This window comes from Salvia hispanica, chromosome 3 (assembly GCF_029641045.1).
Source record: "Salvia hispanica isolate PSC_SH4W2 chromosome 3, Shi_PSC_v1, whole genome shotgun sequence".
NCBI lineage: Eukaryota > Viridiplantae > Streptophyta > Magnoliopsida > Lamiales > Lamiaceae > Salvia > Salvia hispanica.
In genome coordinates this window covers 25,418,047-25,439,167 of record NC_142694.1, presented here as the reverse complement: position 1 = coordinate 25,439,167, position 21,121 = coordinate 25,418,047, and the positions used below count along the sequence as shown (strand labels likewise).

Here is a 21,121-nt window from a genome sequence, read left to right as displayed (position 1 = left end):
CTAATATTCCGCAAATAAAATAGTGTCTACATTCTGCAATAGTTACGTACTCCAATTTTAGAAGGAACGAATATGATTATCTGTTTATACAATATTATATAAATCGATTTGAAGGTAGGTAAACCCCTCAAAAAGAAATTAAAGGTAGATGAAAAATTCCACAAAAATAATGTTTTAGTACAAAGATAAAGTTATCATGTTTACATGTCTTTTAGTTAAAGGTATCAATAACTTGCATATTTTAGTCATTGTTTAATTACATTATTCAAAGGGTCTCACATACAGTATACATGTCCTTTATTCATCTCACCCCTTTCCCATTTTTGTTTTTCTGTGTGTTTTGAGGACATAGTAGCACAGGATACTGTATATTCTTTGAGTTTAGGTAGAAGCACAGTATAAATTTTGTGTCAATTTTATATAGTGGACACGGCACATAATTACCGACATGGTTAAATTGGACACAAAATAATTAATTTAGAAATCTTTATGTACACGGATTTGGAAATAGGTACTCTTCGTCCCATAAAAGTATGCATTTTTAGTTGGGCACAAATTTTATGCATAATTAATAAAATAAAAGAGTGACAGAAAAAAATAATAATTAAAGTATTATTAGTGGAGAATGAGTCCATCTCATTAGAGACAAAAAGAGCAGAATGAGTCCATCTCATTAGAGACAAAAGAGCTTTCAAAATAAGAAAGTGCATACTCGTGTGGGACGGATTAAAAAGGAAATAATGCATATTCTTGTGGGACGAGAAAAGTATTACTCGTATTTATTACTAATTACTTACATTATTTCTTGTGTTATTTGATCCAACTCTTAAATCATATTTGTGGGCTATTCAGTTTGCAACGCTTCCCCTCTAACCAATAGGTCAGGGTTTGAGTCTCCATCAGGTAGATGGAAAACCATTATTGATCCTCATTAAAAATTATAATAAGATTATATTGGGAGATTAAATATGTATTGTGTTTTTGGTTAATGAGATTGGAACTTACAATTCCACTTTAGATGGATAATCATGTGATAATTAGTCATGGTTATCCTCTCTAACTAAAATAATATTACAATTCAATTATAGACTATAGCTCATAATTATTTTGTCTAGCAAACCGAACCATCACAGTATAGCTTATTTTGTATGGTTAAGACCACACATGCAATTTTTTTTACAACTCAAGCATCTATTGTTCAAGAAATGATTTCAAGGTAGTGGAATGGTATCTAAAAAGTGATTCGATCCAATTGAGGTGCACACCATTCCCAAACAAGCATAGCATACTAACATCAACACGCGTCTAATAAAGATTGTCTAAAATTCATATTCAATGAGCAATACTTAGTCTCGATTACGATACAAGTAATTTTATAATTAATAAAATTATGTATATGAATATGTATATTTAGTATCCCACTGTGATGAAAGTGACCTCTACTGCATTCGCATCCTTATCAATTATTCATTCCTTAACTGTCTCATCTCTTAACTATTTATGGGTCTCATTATACTTTTCATCATATCTCTTAATTAAGAGACAACACCTACATCCCTCCATCTCTTAATCATCTCATCCCTTAACTATTCATTCAATTTCATTTTTTATTTTTATTTCCAACAAATTCAATTAATATTTCATTGAAATATTAAATTATTACTAATAATTCATTAAATCATTAAAAACCACAAAAATTACAACATCTGAAAATACGAATAATACATAATTGAAATCCTATGGAGTATTTTTAATTTTAATTTTAATATTTTAATTTTCAATTTTTATTACAATATTGAAAAATACAAAAATTAAAAATTACAATATTTTTATTTATTTAATTTTTTAATTTTCCTGATTTTTAAAAAAAAACAAAAAAAAACATTTTAAACGGATATAAACGACGTCCACTTGCGGGCCAGCGAGTGGGCGTCACGCACGACCCGGAGCACGCCACGTCGCCAAGACGCGTGGCGAGCTGTCTCGTGCCCAGCCCCTTTCGCGCGAGACACGGGACGGGATGGCTCGTCCGTTCGGGACGAGATGGAGATTGCAACGCGGTCTCGTTGCCGTCTCGTCTTGGCGGGACGAGATAGGGACAGCGACGAGCCGCGCTACGGATGCCCTAACTGAGAGTCTGAGACCTACTGTCAACCCATAGGATCGGAATTTTAATAATCATAATTTAATATGGATATCATCATATCAGTTACCAGTGTCATCACATGTGTAAAATAGTTAGAGACGAAAAAACTAGGTGATTAATATTATAACAAGTTAATGCTAACTATTTTATCATCCTAAAAATATCTCGAAATTTTTAAATTTCATGTAACTCTCTTTAAAATATGCTCCATATATCACATTAAGGGCCTATTCACTATGTTTGACGTGAGTGTATCTATAACTATCTAAAGTGGAAGTGGCGGTTGTAGAGAAATTAACAAAAATACCATTGAAAAGTTATTTGGGTGGGAAAATCATTCATTGGTCAAAGAAAAGGTAGATATTATTGGATAAAAATTTGGTGCATTGAAACAGTGGCTTTTCAGAGAAGATTAAATATAGTACATCATTAATAGCTTTTCACAGAAGTTTTACATCTCTATAAAAGTAAGTACTACTAACATTTACAAGTTCTATATGAATTACGGAGTACACAAAAAAATAACAAAAAAAGCACATCAGGTCACCACCGTAAGGCTAGCAAAGCAGGTGCAGGCGAGAGGGACGGCGGCGAAGCTGCGCGGTGGAGCAGTGCAGAAGGAACTGGCGAGGCAGGAGGCACGATGACGAGGCTGTGACGAAGGAGCGCGGGCGAGGTTCAATAAAATGCAACACAATAGAAGCAAATCTGCTCCTCGTCAGATCGGAGGTCGGTCGAACGGCGGCAACACTGCTGGAGAAAGATGAGTTAGATTGTGTGATGATCAGAGGGTCTTCGATTTGGGGAGAGAAGAAAGCGTGGGAGAGAGAAATCGAAGCTGGTGGCGAGAAGAGAAGAAAGAGAAGATTGGCGGACGGGGGAGGAGCTGAACCGCTCGCCAACGGCGATGACGGCGGAGTGAGATTGAGCGAGATTCTGATTTTGGGGATTGTGGAGGACCGATGGAGGGGAATAGGCGCATGTATATATTTGTATGTATATTGGGCTAAAAAGTGGAATTTAATCATGTAAATTTTGAAGATTTAAATTTAAGCTTTTAATAAATATTCTCATTTTATAATTTGGAGTTTTGAACTAATATATCACCTATCCATATTAATTGGACATGCGTACTTTGTATAGATAAAGAAAAAAAAAAAGATTTAAAACATTATTGATTGATTTATGTAGGTTTATTTTTACCTTTTCCACGTTCTTCTAATTTGTTGATAAATTACACAAATTAAAAACTTAAAATATACTCCTACATTTATATTTAATTTATTTTTTTTGAGATTTTAAATTTTAATAAAATTGGGTTCATAATAAGATGAAAATGACACTAGCATACAAAACATTAATTTATAAAATTTAAATCATTACCCAAATAGAAATTTTGATAAATTGAATATGTTTCTTATCTTGACGTGTTAGTACTCACTCCGTCACAACTAAATTGAGTCATATTTTTTTATGGGATATCCTAATAAAATTGAGTCAATTTTCTTTTTGATAAAAAAAAATCAAACTACTCTTGCTTAATTTCATCATCTAATTTAGTCTATCTTTATTTCTCCTACTTTTTTCTCTTTTCTATTTTAATATACTTTCATTTAACCTATCCAACACAATTTTTTAATCTCCGTGTCCAAAAGTTTTGTACTATCGACTTAGTTGGGACGGAGGGAGTACTATATACTCCTTTCGCATCTTTGTCATTTGTTTTATTTTATTTTGCTCAACTTATATCAGACATGAAAGTTGTATAAAATCATTTTTTTAATATGAAATGTTTCATTTATAATGCTTTGTGTATTTGTAATATTTTTAAGTGTTTATAATGTAATACCTACTACTATTTATTATAACTAACACATATTTTTAACTATAAACTTCATTATATTCTTTTTATCGTTTTTTTAATCTACTTATCTTAAAATCTATATCATTATTTGAAAATATTATGACCCGTGCATAGCACGTAGGGGTGTAAATTCGGGTACCCGCGGGTAACCAAACCCGAAAATTCGGGTACCCGAACCTGAAATCTCAAAAATGTCATACCCAATATCCGACCCGTATGTGAATTCGGGTACCCATAAACCCAGAATTATTATATTTAAAATTTATTCTTTTATATAAATTAAATTGTGATCAGAATAGAAATTATTAAAAATAACACAATATTACTATTTATTGATTATAATTCTATATTCTATAAAATAGACATAAACAAATAGACACTACTTAATTTTAAATTATTTTTTTTTTGGTATAAATTGCAACATAAAGGAGATTAAAATAATTTTTTAAGACATTAAATGAACATGTAAATAAAATGGAGAAAGCATAACTAATTAACTATATATTTTCAAAAGATAACAAGTAAGAACATAAATAATGCAACATGAATCGAACACGAATGTAAAGAAGTACTATTAAAGTCGAGATAATAGAACAATAAAATGTCAAAACAACCAAACATAATCTAAATAATGTCAAAGCGACCAAACATAATCCAAATAGTAAACTAAGAACTTTATAACCCAAAATATTTATCACAAATACATAATTAATCGGGTTTAATCGGGTATTATTCGGGTACCCTAAACTCGAAGAATCCTAACATTAACTACCCAAACCCGTACCCAAACCCATAATTTCGAGTTTCGGGTACCCAAAACCCGTCGGATAATGGGACTGAGTCGGGAATACCCGAAACCCGCGGATTAAATTTTCAGGCCTAGTTATCATACCAATTATACATGATCAATATAACAATCACTATGCAATTATTTGTTTAGTTGATTAATTTTCTAGTCGGTCAACTAGATCTGTTTATCTTATTTATTTGTAACAACCACGAAGTATCATCATAACTCCAACCTAAAACCATATTTATAACGATCATCCTAATTTATGTATATATGCATGTGCAATTTAGCATTTGTTAAAATTCATGTAAGATTACATTTATTTGATACTACATGTTTTGTGAAGAAAAATTACTATATCATAAAAATCATGTGAAATTTGAAACATTAAATTATTTTATGAGATATATTGATTTCTATAGTAATTAAATGATATTTCGAAAAAAGAGAATCATCAAAATTGATTTTGTGTTTAGATAACTAGACTATGATTTTAGGTTCAAATCATTTGTGGTATGTGACATTATTCATATCCATTAGATTAATTATCATATCCTTCTATAATTATTAGTTTTTGGTTATTATTCAAGACACAGGTCTCAAATAGCAATACCTCTATATACTTATATAGAAAGCGTCCAATAGCAATACACCTTTTCAAGCTGTCATGAAATGATAAATCCAACTTTTGGCAAGAAAAAAATTAGTAAACACTACGAACAAAAGGAGCAACATTATTATATTACAGATTTACCCCAATTTTGAACAGCTTATATGTACAGGTAAAAAGCAAAGCACAGAAACAGTTAATCTCTAACTCCAGTTAGTTGTTGTCGAAGTCTAGCAATAACAATTAACCTCGTATTGCTAGATTTTGGGAGAAAACTACCTTGTATTGCTAGATTTTGGGAGGATACTATCTTCACTCCATCCATCCATCTAAGTTTCTACCCTTAAAAAAATGAAGAGTCCTGCATATGAGTCAAGGCGAGCAATCTACCTGGGCTATACGTCATATACAGGCAAGCATTCCTCTATAGACACACGGCAAATTGGGCATTTCCTACATTTCTCAGAGCAGGAGCTGCAACGCACACCACATCAAATATTAGTGTACCTCATTCAAGGACAAACTACCTAAATCACACAACTATGAAAATCATATAATACCTGCACAAAATTCGATGCCTACAAGGAATGAGCACGATGCAAATCTCTCCCTCAAAGCAGACTCTACACAGAATTTTTTCCTGGCAGATATTGTGACAAGGCATTCAGTTTGCTAAATGGGAATTTTATGGTAAGCACATAGTACAAAGTAAATTTAGTCCAACAGATTTCTAGGTTACGAAATATCTGGACAGCAGACACAAATGCCAAAGGTTAAGGTATATGAAGAAGTATCACAGAGAGAGACAAAATTGAGACAGATACATGTTGAAGTCTCTCATACTCCTGCTGGCTGAATTTCGTAATTTCTGTTTGCTCACCAAGTGCTGCTTGAAGTCTCCAGACCTATAACAATATAACCGTGCAAATTGAAAAAGGTTGAACCCACAGTTAAAGCTGTAGTGAGGGGAATGGAATTAAGTAGATGAAATCACCTCCTCAGCAAGATCCCTCTTTGGCATTTTCTTCACTATTTCAGGTGGGTAACCGGAGAAAGTGTTGTATCTGTCATTCATTACTTCAAAAATCAGCTTGTTAACTCCTAAACTTGCATAGGTTATGATTTGATTATAGACACGTCATATAACATTAACTTGTGGATGGAATCTTAAAAGGTTGATCAAATCACAGATAAAGTTGAGTACAAGATAGGAAGAAAAGAAGCAAAGACATATAGCCATGGATTTCTCATCATAAGGAATTCAGAGCAGGAGAGGCAAAACTAGAGAAGTAGGCATACCAATCATTAAAACTAGGTCCAAAAATTAATTTGTTGCATGGTTACGTGATAGCATAAGATCATGGCTGTTAATCTTGCATTGCACGAAAAAATGAGCTTCCCATACTATTTTATTTTCTGAAGATCTAGATAGATCCTTTGTTTACTGCAGATATACCCTTTGTCAGACATATTTCCAACACACTCCAAGAGCTCTACTCTTCAAAGTTTTTCTATGAGTTTATTTCAATACTTTAGTCACGATAATGATTGATCTGAGGATTTTATTTGACAGCTTCTTTTTTTTTTTTAACTTTGTGGATTACTTTATAGAGCACTAGACAATTATCAGTTATTAAGACTCCCATGTGAGAGCAAAACTAAAAAGGCTACTCAAGTATCAAAGCTGAGTGCTCGGCACTTTACAGAGCATACGATCCAATTAATTTAAAACATAAGATGAGTTTTACCCTGATGCCCCATCGTGGAGCAAGCGAGCCTGCTCTTCTCTGCTTGATTCATCAATAGACCACCAACCAAGCAGCCTGAGAGAAAAAAAAAGATACTGTCAGCACAAGAATCATCTCCACAAACTTGTTCCATGATTTGATCGCAACAGAATACTGTGCAAAACCATGGTTTTAAACATCACCTGGAGCCATGATGCAGGAAACCGAAGAAGTCACGTATTCTTGAAGAGTATACAAGATATCTTCCTCCAGGTGCCTCATTTCTTAACAAGAAAATAATTTTCTCTACTAATCTGAATATAGCAAACAAGATAGCAGCTCCTTGCAACAGAAAGATGGGAGAGAAGACGACTGCAAGAGGAATGTCCTTAGCACCTGGTGGAGTTCCCTAATGCAAAATGAAGTCAATTAGCTAATTACTAAATTGTAAATTGTTCAGTAATGCAGTGAAAGAAGCTACAAGAACCATGGTGAGTACCTCCAGCTTCATGCAGAGGAGGACTTGAAAAACAATGATTGGAATTTTCATAATGTGGCCACCAATGTCTTGCAGGCTACAAATTCTACCCTGCAAGTGATCATCCGAAGATACCACCAAACCACTATTACAGTCCAGATATCTAATAGCAGAAGAAGATGAGCTTTCTTCTCTTGTTTGTGAGTTTCTATGAATTACTGGATTTGACCATTTTGTGCAAACAAGAAATGCAAAGCATTCGGCAATCCTATAGAAAATATAAAATAGGCCAAATCTTAAAGATGTGTAACACTGCATAAGAATGGAACTGTGGAGGTAAAACAATATTCAAGTAGAATGATACCCGTAATTTATGAATAGTTCCCACCAGCCAAGAGCACCAACATCACCTACATCATCAAATTTTGAGATAAATCAAAACAACATAACCTTATCAAACAATTCACACCACCATTTATGCAGATGGGAAGCAAGCAATAAAATGATATTGTTGGGATTCGATCACCGATTGAACACACACAGTAACAAGAAAGTAAAGCACACTCAACGATTACATGGTTCGGCAAAAGTTTTCCTACATCACGGAGAAGAACGACGGAGTTTATTGATCAAGTATGAAAAGATGAATCCTCACTACTATTTGAAACGCTCTCAACTAATCTCAAGCAAGAGCTCGACTATCAAACTGTTGTGTGTGTGTGTGTTTGTGCGTGTTCTAAACTGATTCATCAAGCTAATATATGAGAGGTTACAAGCATGTGCATCTAACTAACTTCACAGCTGCCAAAAATCAGTTATAACCGTTTCTCTAATGGCTAGTTTAGCTCAAGAGCCCGAGCTCATCTCCTGCCTCTCTTTCCCGAGTCCAAATGACTCCCAGCTCGAAGAGTGAATCATGATTGCATGGGCATGACTTCACAGATATGATGATGGCATCATGAATTAAAAATTTTAAATGCAAATAATATACTTGAAAAGTTTCACATGACTCCTCATAGCTGGTTTATTTCCATACATTTGAACTCTCAGTAACAATGTACACAGAATGGGAAACTTGAGTCAGATAGTGAAGTTGTGAGGGAGGGGGGAATGGGGTAAATAATACAAGTTCGTAAGCAGCTCAATAAACAGTTTAGGACTGAAGATTGAAGACTTTTTTGGGAAACAACTATGAAACAATACAGTTTAACAATTATTGATTCTGCACATGTGTGCATTCCTTTATCTCTCTGCCAGCTTTACATGGTCACACCATTGGCAATTACATAATTGTACAAGCAGTCAAGCATATATGTAAATACCACACTATAACTCACAATGAATCACATAACTATCGAATCATTCTGACAGGTTAACACTAGTCAGAAAATTATAACTGGTGTACTTTTACTCTTTAGGTGCATCTTAAGTTCTTAACTAGTCTAAATTTCTTTGTCCTCAGTCAATCTCACGTGAAGTTTTACATCCTCTCCTATAAATCCTGCTGAATTTATGAAATTAATGAATTGTCCCGGAGTTCAGTTGCTAATAACAATTAAGCTGCTTTTGAGCATTAAAAAATCATGCAATGAGAGTACCACTTAATAAGACGCACAGCTAAATTTTCTTATTTCTGCACTCAACTTCACTGTTCTCATCCATTATTTGCAGCAATTATCAGTATCCAAATTTCACTCTATTTTCGTCTCTTTCATAAATGACAAACTATCCAGTCAAACAACACCCAGACTCAGCAAAACTAGTATCCCAATGTTGTTATTGGTTCCACATCATAAACATAATCATCCAAGGAAAGTATTGTCAACATTTGCAAAATGAGAAGAAAATTTGATTCGGGATGACAGGAACTTGACGGAGCATTGCATCCTTAAAGTCAGATCTAGCAAGAATGTGAGTCATCTGACAGAGTGTTTATATTATCTAAAGCACAAATGTTCTTGTCCCATCCATGATAACAAACATCGAAATAAGCATACTCAAAGTCATAGGAAATCAGGAGAGAAGATACTTACGACATAGCTTCAGGAGAGTGAATATTGTAGCAGCAACAAAGAAAATCATTGATATTGCAATCCAGAAATGCTGAGGAAAAGAAAGCAGGCATTATAAGTAGTCTCATAATGCAGATCGTGAAGGAAGTGAAAACTATAAAACTAAGAACCTCAACTTCACAGTTCTATAAATTATGCACAATAACTCAGGTCACTTCTAGGGTGCTCAAAAAAAAAAAGATTAGATTTGTCTCAGTTGTGAAAGCATGCACTAACTAAATAATAGACTGCATTAAGGAGAAGGATAATAATGAGAGACATAATCAGACTTCTTGAGAATGTAAAAACTTTGGCACTCTTCACTTATTCTGTTTCAGAAAGAAACTTACAGGAAGTGTTTCCCATATTGCCTCGTCACTCATACTTTCATCATCTCCTGGTAACAAAGCCTGGCACATTCTGAGGAGAAAACATGAACTTACGCCATGAATCCATGATGCATTGAACGGGTTGACAAATGAAGTCAAGTAAAGCTCAAGAAAGAAAAAAGTGTCTCTCTAAGGCACAACTTGTTGGACAAGGATCACTATGCATGGACTCAATTACATTAGGAAATCATCAGCTTAATGAACACATATTTTGTAGTTTCCGTTTATTACTAGAGTTCAAAGTTTGAAGCATGTAAAAAGATTATCAAGTCAGTAACTTTTTTGTGGAATAACATCGTTCAATGGCAATGACTAAACTTTTTCTAGCACATAAATTTTGAAAACAACAATTTGTTGTAAGGGAATGGTGTTACACATACTGAAGAGTAGAGAAGAAATAATGTACCTAAAATTGTCAATAAGGATGATAACCTCAAAGGCCAGCAAAGGAAGGAAGACAATTTTGAGGTGCACAAAAGCAGAATGATGAACTGCAATATGAAGAAACATTCGTCAATAAAATATCAACAACCAATTGCAAAAAATATGCATTCTATCCGTTGAATGAGCTCATCTTACCACTGCCATGTAAAAAGGAGCAGGAAGGAGAATAGAACGAAAGTTTCTAGCAGGGAAACTCATAGAATCAACATGAAATACTGACTAGAACTAAAATTCACGAAACAGATTTGCTTTCTTACCATTTACACTCTCGAGATATATACAAAGAAGCAGTTCGAAAGTAACAAGCAGCGGCACAGCAACCACAGTATGGCATGGGGCCCACTATTCAAAACAAATACATATACATATATTCAAATACAAAACAAAGAGATGTACAAAAACTAGCACACTGCCGCATGTTTTACATTTTTTCCTACAGATGCACCTCCACAATCTTGAAAAAATAAATTATTGAAATATTTCTGAACGATCATAAGGTGTGGCATACACGGCGATCATGAGGAACTGATGGCGCAGGAAGAGAAAATCTTCCTCGTGCAACAACTGCATGAAATAGCCACACCGGAATGAAAATAACCCTGCATAGAAAATACATAAATGAGGCTACATAAATAGAAAAAGGCAACAGACCAGGGAAAGCCCATAGATTATCTAACAAGCTGCTTTGGAAACTTCACCTATGTACTAACCTTGCTCATATAACGTTAATGAGCAAAGAAAATTCCAGTTAGATTCTAATAAGCATATCAAAAGACAAGTATGTAGTAGCCAACAAAATCAGCCCTTAAAAAATTGCAATTACACAAAATCAGCCCTTAAAAAATTGCAACCACTAACATGTACTCCCATTTTCCTTTTACATGTGAAAGAGATAAAAACTGGTAGCACGAAATTTGCAGAACTTGTCCATCCCCCAAAACAAACGCAGAGGAGATTTTTCCATCTATTGGAATCACCACCAACCTCTAATTGTGTTTTTCCAAAATGCACTCAATTGTGAACAAGATTCGACCTTCTATGACCGGAACGAAACAAAATAACGGACTTTGTGCTTAAACTCGTGGCAGCCATTTTTTTCTTAGAGGACTAAGTAACTATCTTAGTATGATATGTTCCTCTATGCTCATACAAATAAATAGAGTCCGAAGCTACTGAGCTTCGGTGCTTAGATATACCAATCACTAGTGATTTAACACAAACCCATGCTGTTTGCTCTTATTCAACACTGTTTTGGTAACTTCTCTTGTTATAGTGATAAAAAAAAAGTATTATTCTCACAATCTAATGCACAAATATATTTTTGAAACGACCATCATCAATTATTTTGCAAACACATAGCACCCTAGACTTTCCTGATGGCATGTCAAACTTAAACAGGCATAACTAAATTATAGTAAGATAAAAGAGGTAGTAGTATTAGGCTTTGACTCGGGTTTGGTCTGCCAAATTTATTTATCCCAATGAATAATTCAACAATTCTTTGGCAACCCAAAAACTAACACAAAAAACATTAAACAACCGGTATGTAGAATTCAATGAGCAAATGCGCAAAAACATCCCCCAAGATAAAACACATATATAAATCATAAGGGTTGTAGACAATTGGGGAAAGAAATGAAATCATACCACCAAGAGTAGGAAACGGTATGATCGAGCTTGAAAACAAGCAGCAGCGTGAATAAGAGAAGCAAAGTGTGCGCTGCCACTCCCTGCAGCGACTTGGCCACTCTGGTCCAGGTCATCTCTCCCCCTCTGCACACGCCGGATACAGATATTTACCAAGCACCAACTGTCTTTGTATAAACATCTTTGATTAAATGCAATTGATTTTGTATTTACTTATATCTTTTTTATATGATTTTTAATATAAATGATATTTTACTAATTGCCTGGCTTATGTTAGAGCAACTCCAATGAAAGAAGGTAAATGAGAAGATACCTTCTCAAAAAGTGCAATATACCTTCCTAAAAATCAATAACTCCAAGGATAAAAGGTATATAGAAATGTATATCATTTTTAAAAAATAAAATAATAGTAAAAAAACATTAAAAATACATAAAAGTGTAATACTTTCTCAAATACCTTCCCCTTTGGAGTATGATTTTACCTCTCTATCAATGGAGAGGTAAAGATACCTCCTTAAAATGGGAAAACGTATAATACCTTTTCAACTACCTCTCCCCTTGGAGAATGAGAATGATTTTTAATAAAGAAAAGGTAAATAGGATAGTTATATTAGTTTATCTCTCTATTTTCCTCTCTCATTGAAGATGCTCTTAGGATAGTTATCATAATTTAAGGGGTTTCAATATTATGAATCCTTTTTTTTTTTTCATTGTGGTAGTTACAGTACATTTTTTCGCTAGTTTTAAGAAATTTCCAAATTATAGTTAACACTTTTTAGCAACATTCTTAAATTTTTAAAATGGGCGAATGTACATAGGTACGGCAACGTTTCCCATTTATTAATATAGTATACTTATGTTTGATTTGTGTTTTGGCAGCTTGACTTAATTTAGATAAGCAATCCAAGAAATAGTTTTAATTAAGAATTGCAAGTATGGTTAAATTTTGATTAGGGATTGATTAAAGTTTAATTATAACGAATTGATATAGTAGAAGAATACCTTAATATACTAAATCGAGGTGTGCATTCGGGCTACAAGCATATCTAACACGACCTTCAATTACAAAATTCTGCGTCCACCACTGATTATATTAGTTATAATAAGTATTTACTTATAAATTACTTCAATTATATTTATATCCAAAAAAAATTACAATCGTAATTTGTGAATTGGCATGCCTATTGCCAAAAAGTGGAACTTGTCTTTGTTGGACCATAGAAAAATATTAGATACAGAGAAGCTATCAACTCTACTCCTTGCACCAATCTTTTTCTCATCTGCTTCCTCACTGCCAAATTGCGCTTTATCCCTCGTTGCAACGCTACAGCAACGAGGCAGCGCCGCTTTAAGGTTAGTGTCACCAACAACATATTGAAAAGCACCTGTAGAATAACATCTCCTACCATCAATGTTGCTGCTAACTTCATTTCTCTCTGATTCTCATATGCTTCTTCACATTTATGCTGTCTTTTCACTTCCATTCGATTAGTTTTATTAATCTGTTATGAGACATTTTACAACTATGGATTGTAGTGCATGCCTTGTAACTGACCATCTAGCTTCAAATGGAAAATTACTATTTAAAATTTGAATGCTTTGATTAAAGCTTTTTCTCCTCTTATCTTTTTTCACTTTTTTCTTTTCTTTGGCTTCAAATAAGCCTAATCTCTCAGACTAGACTAGGATGCACATTGGCATTACTGATCTGTTTTCTCATTTTAGATCGATGACAGAAGGATGTTTACTCATCTTTCTTGCTTATGATTGTACACTTTGTTATGATATGTAGATTCAGATTTATCAGTGTCAGTGAAATTGCAGAAGTAACCTTGTCGAATTCAACAGCAGCCATGTTTCAATGCTGTGGATGTCGAAGGCACAACCTTGAGCTTGTCAAGAAATGAGAATTCAGATAGACAAACATGTACTACACAATCTAATGGCGCCTTAATCCTATGATGTTTTTGTGGTAAAAAAAAGTGGCAGAGCATCGATCAGAGACTGGTCGAGGCCAGAGTCATGCAGCTGCCTCTGGAATGTGTGAGAAGCAGAGACTGAGGAAAATGATGGCCTCTTCATCACACACCTAATCACAAGCTGTAGTAATCCAAGTTGGAAAATATCACTATCATTATCATGAGGAGAATTATTGGGCTAATTCTACCCATTGATGAGAACAGCTGAAACCAAGGGCTATTCAATAAGTTGAAAGAAGAATAGCTGAAAATGGTTACAGAAACTGCTGCAGACTACCAATGGCCTGAATTTACAAAGAAATTGTGTAGAAACAAAGTTTACTGACAAAAGTTGAGCCAAAGTAAGGATTAACAACATAATCAGTTACACTGACACAATTTCAAAGGGGCAAAGAATTAATTCATGGCCCTCAAAAACATAAACAATTACATTGACAAAACTCCAAAGAATTGTTGGCTATAAACAGTTACTACATGACAAAATTCCAAAGTAGCAGCATCTGGTGGCAGAGAAATCTATGCTAGGTAACTAAGTCACCACCATCATCCCCACCAAACCAATCCACATTCTGATCCATTGAAGAGCAGTAGCCTTGGTTGAGATAACTGTGATCCATGAACATCGGCGGGCAGTAGTATCCGGGCAACGGAAGCTGACCGTTGGCGCTCATCGCATCCATAACATCAGCAACAGAAAAGTTTCCATCTTGAGGCAGATTCAGAGGAGCATTAGCCCTCATCGCAAAATCCATAACATCAGCAATAGAATATCCGCCATCTTGATCAACAATGCCTTCAAACTTTTCCAAATCAGGCACCACATTGTTGCTGTCGATGTTCAGAGGCGGCGGGCAGTAGAATTCCGGCACCGGAAGTAGATCATCGGCGCTTATCCCAGCCATACCATCAGCAATCTCAAAGATTCCATCTTGATCAACAAATTCGCCCAAATAAAGCATCTCATTGCTCTCCTTCTCCTTGTTGATCATCGCGAAGGCGATTCTTGATCGCACCGCCGCGCCCAATTCCCGCAACTGGGACTCGTCCATGAGGTGGAGGCGATCGTCCCAGGTGCCTAATTCGGTCTCCAATTTCTTCTTCTGCAGCTTCGCGAGTTCCCCCTGCCGCTCGTTGAAGAAATCGGAAACCCTGTAGGTTCTAACGGCGCCGGGATCGGCCTTGTAGGAGTCGATTAGGCGGCGGATTTGGGCGGAATCCTCCGGCCAGAGGAAGGTGGAGTCGGTGGTGGGGTCGCGGACGATCATGAAGGCGGGGACGTCGCAGAGAGTAGTGAGTTGGTGGAGTTTCTTCTTCAACCCCTCCTTTCTGTTCTTCAGAGTTAGGAGCCGTGATTTCTGCTTCTCAATAAACTCCACTTTCAACTTTCTTCGCCCCATCGAGTTGATTTCTGAGAAGGAAAGATTTGATTTGCTGAGATGATTGAGAAGGAAAGATTTGATTTGTGTTTGAGTTTGATGAATACCGCGCGCGCATAAGGTGTATATATAGGGTAAGTATGGAAAGTAATAGCAAAAAATTACCTTATAATATGTGAGATTAATTAATGCACTGTATGACTAAATCTTTGACTGGAAAATATGACTGTTGCTTCAACTTAAACTTCATAGTAGTATTGTTGCTTGTAATAGTAAAAACTAAAAAGGTCGCAGTTTTACCACGGGAAAACCCTATAGCCTTACTTAACTAAGTACTAGTATATTTTCTCTTGTTGCCGCTTAGTAATTCGATTAAATAACTTTTTATACTCCTATATAGTTTCTCTTGAAATTAATACGTGTATAAATTTTTAATTCTACTAAGAAACACTACTTTCAATTTACTAAATATTACTATCTCCGTTTTCCAAATTTGACACATTTTGACCTGACACGAATTTTAAGAAATGTAATGGAAAATGAATTGAAAAAGTTGGTGAGATGTGGGTCCTACTTTTAAAGTATTAGTTTTATAATAAAATGAGTTAGTGGAATATGAGATCCACTAAAAAAAATGGTAAAAAGTGAAGTGCGTCAAATTTTTAGGGACAGACCAAAATAGTAAATTGTGTAAAAATTTGAGGAACGGAGGTATTAAAAGTATTGCATACCAATTTATGGCAAGTGGCTTGCTGTTGGTATATGGATGTTAGAAGTTTAATTTGAACTAATGGACCGCCCGATAAGTCGACTAAAATTAAATGATTAGAGCTGAAAAATTATAACTCAATTAGAAATTGGGCTAATTGGACTAGTCCGTTTGGACTGGTGGATTAAGTTTATCAGATTAAAGATTTACAACTCTAACTCTAAATGCCTGGGATTCCAATAATGTACACATCTACATCTTTAACAAAATCAACATGGTAAATAAGTATATATTTATCACAACTAAAAATAAAAAATAATGATAAATTGGGTATAAAAAAAGTATCAAATTCCTAAAAAAATAAGGTAATGTAATTAATTTTTGTATAAAGAATTCGTATTTATCTTTTTGCTTTCTAGTTGGGAATAATACTCCACTAAACTTTCAATCATCTTTTACAAAATGAATGTTTTTTTCACAGAGGAAAAAAAGAAAAAAATATATAGAAAAATAGTTCAAATAAAATTATATGTACACATAAATATGAAAAATAAGTAAACATATTATTTTTATTTACTTTATAGGAGATTAGAGTGCATTTAGGTATGAAAATCTCTAACATCGGTAATAAATTTTTCAGTTCCGTGTATTTAATATTTCAGCTTACAAAATCAAGTATTTATGTGCGAAATAATGACATCATGTTTCCATATTTTGGCAATATTTATTTATGTGAATTAATTACAACATTATTGTATAATGTTTCCATTTGTTTATTGCAGCAAGCTACAAAGACGTTATAGAAAATGGAAGGTGCGTGCGCGAGTCTCAATCTCTTAAACAAATAGGCGCAGATCTCTGATTCTGCTTTGAATTGGGGATTCGAGTTCGACGGAGTTAGTGATTCTCTCTGATTGAGAATCGGAGAGAGAGATGGGGTGCTCGTTCTCCGGTTTGAATGCTCTCTACGACGCCGTCAATGGCGGTGGTGATGTTTGGATCAACGAGAACCGTTTCAGGATTCTACGCCAGCTCGGAGAGGGCGGCTTTGCCTTCGTTTTCCTCGTCAAGGAGCTCATCTCCGATCCTTCCAATCCTGCCGCTGGCATTTCCGCCAAAATCAAGGATTCTTCGCATATCTCCGGTAATTTTTCACATTCCATCGCCTGATCCGCGGTTTTTGGGGTTTTGCTAGTGTTTTGTGTCTATTGGTGATTCGATTTTTACTCGAGTTGTTGATTGAATTAACTTTATACGCTGCAGTAAGTGATAGAATAGATTAATGAGACGTATGGAGTTCCCTGCTTAGAATTTGATGTTGTGTTAGGATCTACTGTTTGTAAAATATCGTAGGGCTTATGTATTGCTAAATTTAAGTAGGATCTGCAAGTGTGAAGTTGGTAATTACTATTTAGTTAATTTGTGACGAACTAAAGTTGGATCTGCTTGGACAAGAAGATGTGATAAGCTATTTAGCTACTTGAATTGCTCAATTGATGACAAGAAGATGTGATAAGCTATTTAGCTACTTGAATTGCTCAATTGATGATGCAAAAAGATGACTGAGAACTTGTTTGGATAGGTAGCCAATCGAGTAAGAACTTCTTGCCTATAAGGTTAATCTAATCAGTTTCATATAGGATAGAAGTAGAGGAGCAGCCCAAAGTCTACTCAGACTGTGTAGTAGTGTAGTAGTTAAATGGAAAAAATTATGGCTAAATTTTACAATTAAAGGCATGGTTGAGTTCAGCTCCGTGAGAAGTACCTTGGTTCATACTTATCTGTTTTAGAGGAGGCATGGTTGAGTTCAGCTGCGTAGGCATAACAATGCTCGGATTTGACTCTACATGGTGTGTTTCATTATGCAGGTGATGGAACATATGCAATGAAGAAAGTGCTGATTCAAAACAGCGATCAGCTAGAGATGGTGAGGGATGAAATACGTGTTTCATCTCAGTTTAACCATCCTAATTTGCTTCCTCTTCTGGATCATGCAATCATTGCAGTCAAGGTAATTGCTGTTCTCGTTGGTTTCTGCGGTCTTTATCATTTCATACCAGCAAGCATGTATTTGATGTTTGATAGAAAGGTTACAGCTTTGAGCTGAAGTGAGATATTCTGATTAAGGAGGCAATTAACTTGAAACCTTTTAGTACTATACACTTGCATGCTGTATGGGAGAAGTGATGTAAACAGATCCAGCCAGGTGGCCCGTTCTTAGTGATTCTGAGTTGCAATATGACAGATTAAAATTTTCTTTTATATTTTTATTGAAATAAATAATATGTTTCGCTAGCAAGATACTTATTGGAGCAGTTGCTCTGCAATTGGATTTCTTTTTATCTTGTAAGGGAATTATGGATTAGATGAGTAGGAGTGATGGAATAGAGTTGGAATGGCTTATTAAGTTTTGTGGTTGGATTGCTTGATTGTTGTATGATAAATGGAAGGATTACGGCTAAAATGCAAAAATAATAATAAAAAAAATTAGGATTCCTTTTTTATAATCATGCAAAAAGTACATAAAATCAAGGACAAAAATAACCAATAATTATTATTGTGAGGGTATTGGACTTTTGCATTTAGAATGAAGGATGATTAAATCATCAACCCAATTTGGAGTGATAAATTAATCATCCAATTGAATTTAAGGCGTGGGCCGAGTTATCCAGCTTGGGCCTAATCTTGCAAACCGAACATTTGATTAAGTTAGGATATTTTATCAGTCATCCCTTCTTACCTAGATCAAACGCCTCCTAATAGTATTAACTCATTTTGAAGGCTGCAGTACTCCAAGTTTTATTAACTTTTGGGCCACTTTTCTAATAATGAAAGTCAATAGTATCATCTTTGGGTTTTAATTTTGCGAGTATGTTTGGCCATTATAAGGATTTCTTTTAGATGTAAATGCTTTACAGGTGTGAAACAAATATTATATTTAAAAAATCAGATCTGAAAAGTGAACAAAGTGATTGGCCCATGAAGTGATAAAATTCTTCTATACACATTCCAATTTTACATTATTCTTGGCAAGATCTTGCTACGGATTTTTATTTTAATATATTGGAAAGTGATAGATGGTGAATCATGAATGACATATCATTTGTTTCAAGGAAAAGATCCTTGCTCTTCCTTAAGTGCATCTTTTTATTCTCACAGGATTAGTTATCTGAATAACAATCTGTTCTGTTGATCAGACTTCACAAGATCAGTCCTGGAAGCATGAAGCTTACTTGTTGTTTCCTGTTCATTTGGACGGAACATTATTGGACAACACCACGGCTATGAAAGCTAAGAAGGAGTTCTTTTCCACCTCGGATGTGCTTAAGATACTTCATCAGGTAAATATGAAGGAAGAATTATACCTCCATTTTGCTGAACATTAGGTGTATATCATGTATGTTGGTTCTATGCTAAGGTACTTTTTTATTTTCAGAAAATGTTTAAAAGACATCTTTTGTTGATTTCCTGTTTCCGATCATTTCTTTCTTTTCACATCGAAACATGCATTCATGCTACTGTGTTGCAGTATTGTTGGTAAGCATTCAGTGTGGAGTTCCAGTCTTCTACTGCATATGAAGTTAAAATTGTTGCATCGGGATGTTTGGAAATAAAAAAAAAACTTAACAGTTAATACGCAGTGACATATCTCTCTATGGCTATACTTGTATCAAAGTATGAAGAAACAATTTACCAGCATATTGTTCATCTGCAGCTTTGTGCAGGACTTAAGCATATGCACAGTTTTGACCCTCCCTATGCACATAATGATGTCAAACCTGGCAATGTCCTTGTGACACGCAGGAAAGGCCACCCACCTGTAGCCATATTGATGGATTTTGGTAGTGCCCGTCCTGCAAGAAAGCAAATCCGTAGTCGTTCAGAAGCATTACAACTTCAGGTTCCATTTTAATTTTAAAGCTAGCATTGCATTCTTATACTTCGCCATGTCAGTTGCTGCTTAAAATCCTCAAATCATTCATTGAATTATTTAATTTCGATCATCATAGGATGTTATGGTTAATCCTGTTTTGTGTCCCCAACTTTAAGAGCTTTTCAATTTGGTATCTGGTAATTTAAATATAATCTGAACTAATCATATATATGCAGACCAATTTGGTGCCCTTTTTTCCCTTTCTACTGCCATATCTCATCAATAAATTAAACTGTCATATTGGTCGTGGTTTGCATTTCATTGTTACATTTTCTTATAATCTATTAATGTCGATCATGTAGGAGTGGGCTTCCGAACACTGTTCTGCTCCATTCCGAGCTCCTGAATTGTGGGATTGCCCAAGTCATGCAGACATAGATGAGAGGACTGATATCTGGTCGTTAGGCTGCACGTTGTTTGCCATAATGTAAGAACTGTTTTTTCCTTATCTGGACATCAAGTCTTCAGCATCATTTGTCTATGTATAATCACCAAGAGAATTTCACATATCGAATGATGCATTTTCCAGGTATGGTGAGTCTCCTTTTGAATATGCACTCGGAGAATCAGGTGGGAGCTTACAACTTGCTATCGTAAACGCCCAAGTAAAGTGGCCAGCCGGTCCCAATCCACCTTACCCAGATGCACTTCACCAGTTTGTAAAATGGATGTTGCAGTCCCAAGCTACGGTCCGGCCTCGGATTGACGATATCATAATTCATGTGGAAAAGTTGGTCTCAAAGTTTTCTGATTGAAGAAATTGCAAGGAAGAATTATTGTTGGGTGATGGAATGAGTTGTATGGAGCGCCGTTTTAACTGTTTGCCTATCTATGATACATTAATTTTGTTTGAGATATAGCATAAATTATGTAAGTTTTGTCGGCATTGTACATGTTTAAATCTCCAAATAATTGATCTATGGATGAATTATACGTGATACAATTTTTATTACGTGAGTAACAATTTACAGATATTT

At 34.9% G+C, this 21,121-nt stretch overlaps 3 protein-coding genes across 4 annotated transcripts; 1 reads left to right on the top strand and 2 right to left on the bottom strand.

Moving 5' to 3' along the window:
* Positions 1-5,503: 5,503 nt before the first annotated feature.
* On the bottom strand, positions 5,504-12,332 carry LOC125216981 (uncharacterized). 2 transcript variants are annotated; one of them, XM_048118784.2, is made up of 14 exons: positions 12,147-12,332; positions 11,008-11,098; positions 10,757-10,841; positions 10,462-10,546; positions 10,017-10,086; positions 9,649-9,718; positions 7,980-8,025; positions 7,637-7,883; positions 7,341-7,546; positions 7,159-7,233; positions 6,405-6,474; positions 6,235-6,315; positions 5,971-6,050; positions 5,504-5,884 (listed from the first exon to the last, which is right to left on the bottom strand). In XM_048118784.2, exons 1-14 carry the CDS (start codon positions 12,260-12,262, stop codon positions 5,806-5,808), a joined length of 1,401 nt encoding a protein of 466 aa, XP_047974741.1. In that variant the 5' UTR covers positions 12,263-12,332; the 3' UTR covers positions 5,504-5,805. The 2 variants fall into 2 exon arrangements, with proteins under 2 accessions (XP_047974741.1, XP_047974742.1); XM_048118785.2 differs by having other exon boundaries at positions 10,925-11,098; positions 12,147-12,203.
* Positions 12,333-14,426: 2,094 nt separating this feature from the next.
* LOC148930433 (MADS-box protein GGM13-like) lies at positions 14,427-15,588 on the bottom strand. Its single transcript, XM_089067804.1, has one exon. It carries the CDS (start codon positions 15,520-15,522, stop codon positions 14,647-14,649), a length of 876 nt encoding a protein of 291 aa, XP_088923930.1. The 5' UTR covers positions 15,523-15,588; the 3' UTR covers positions 14,427-14,646.
* Positions 15,589-16,984: 1,396 nt separating this feature from the next.
* On the top strand, positions 16,985-21,096 carry LOC125216983 (uncharacterized). The gene is made up of 6 exons (XM_048118787.2): positions 16,985-17,354; positions 18,079-18,221; positions 19,408-19,551; positions 19,926-20,111; positions 20,447-20,571; positions 20,674-21,096. The coding sequence occupies exons 1-6, from the start codon at positions 17,144-17,146 to the stop codon at positions 20,897-20,899; spliced, it is 1,035 nt and encodes a 344-aa protein (XP_047974744.1). The 5' UTR covers positions 16,985-17,143; the 3' UTR covers positions 20,900-21,096.
* Positions 21,097-21,121: the final 25 nt, after the last annotated feature.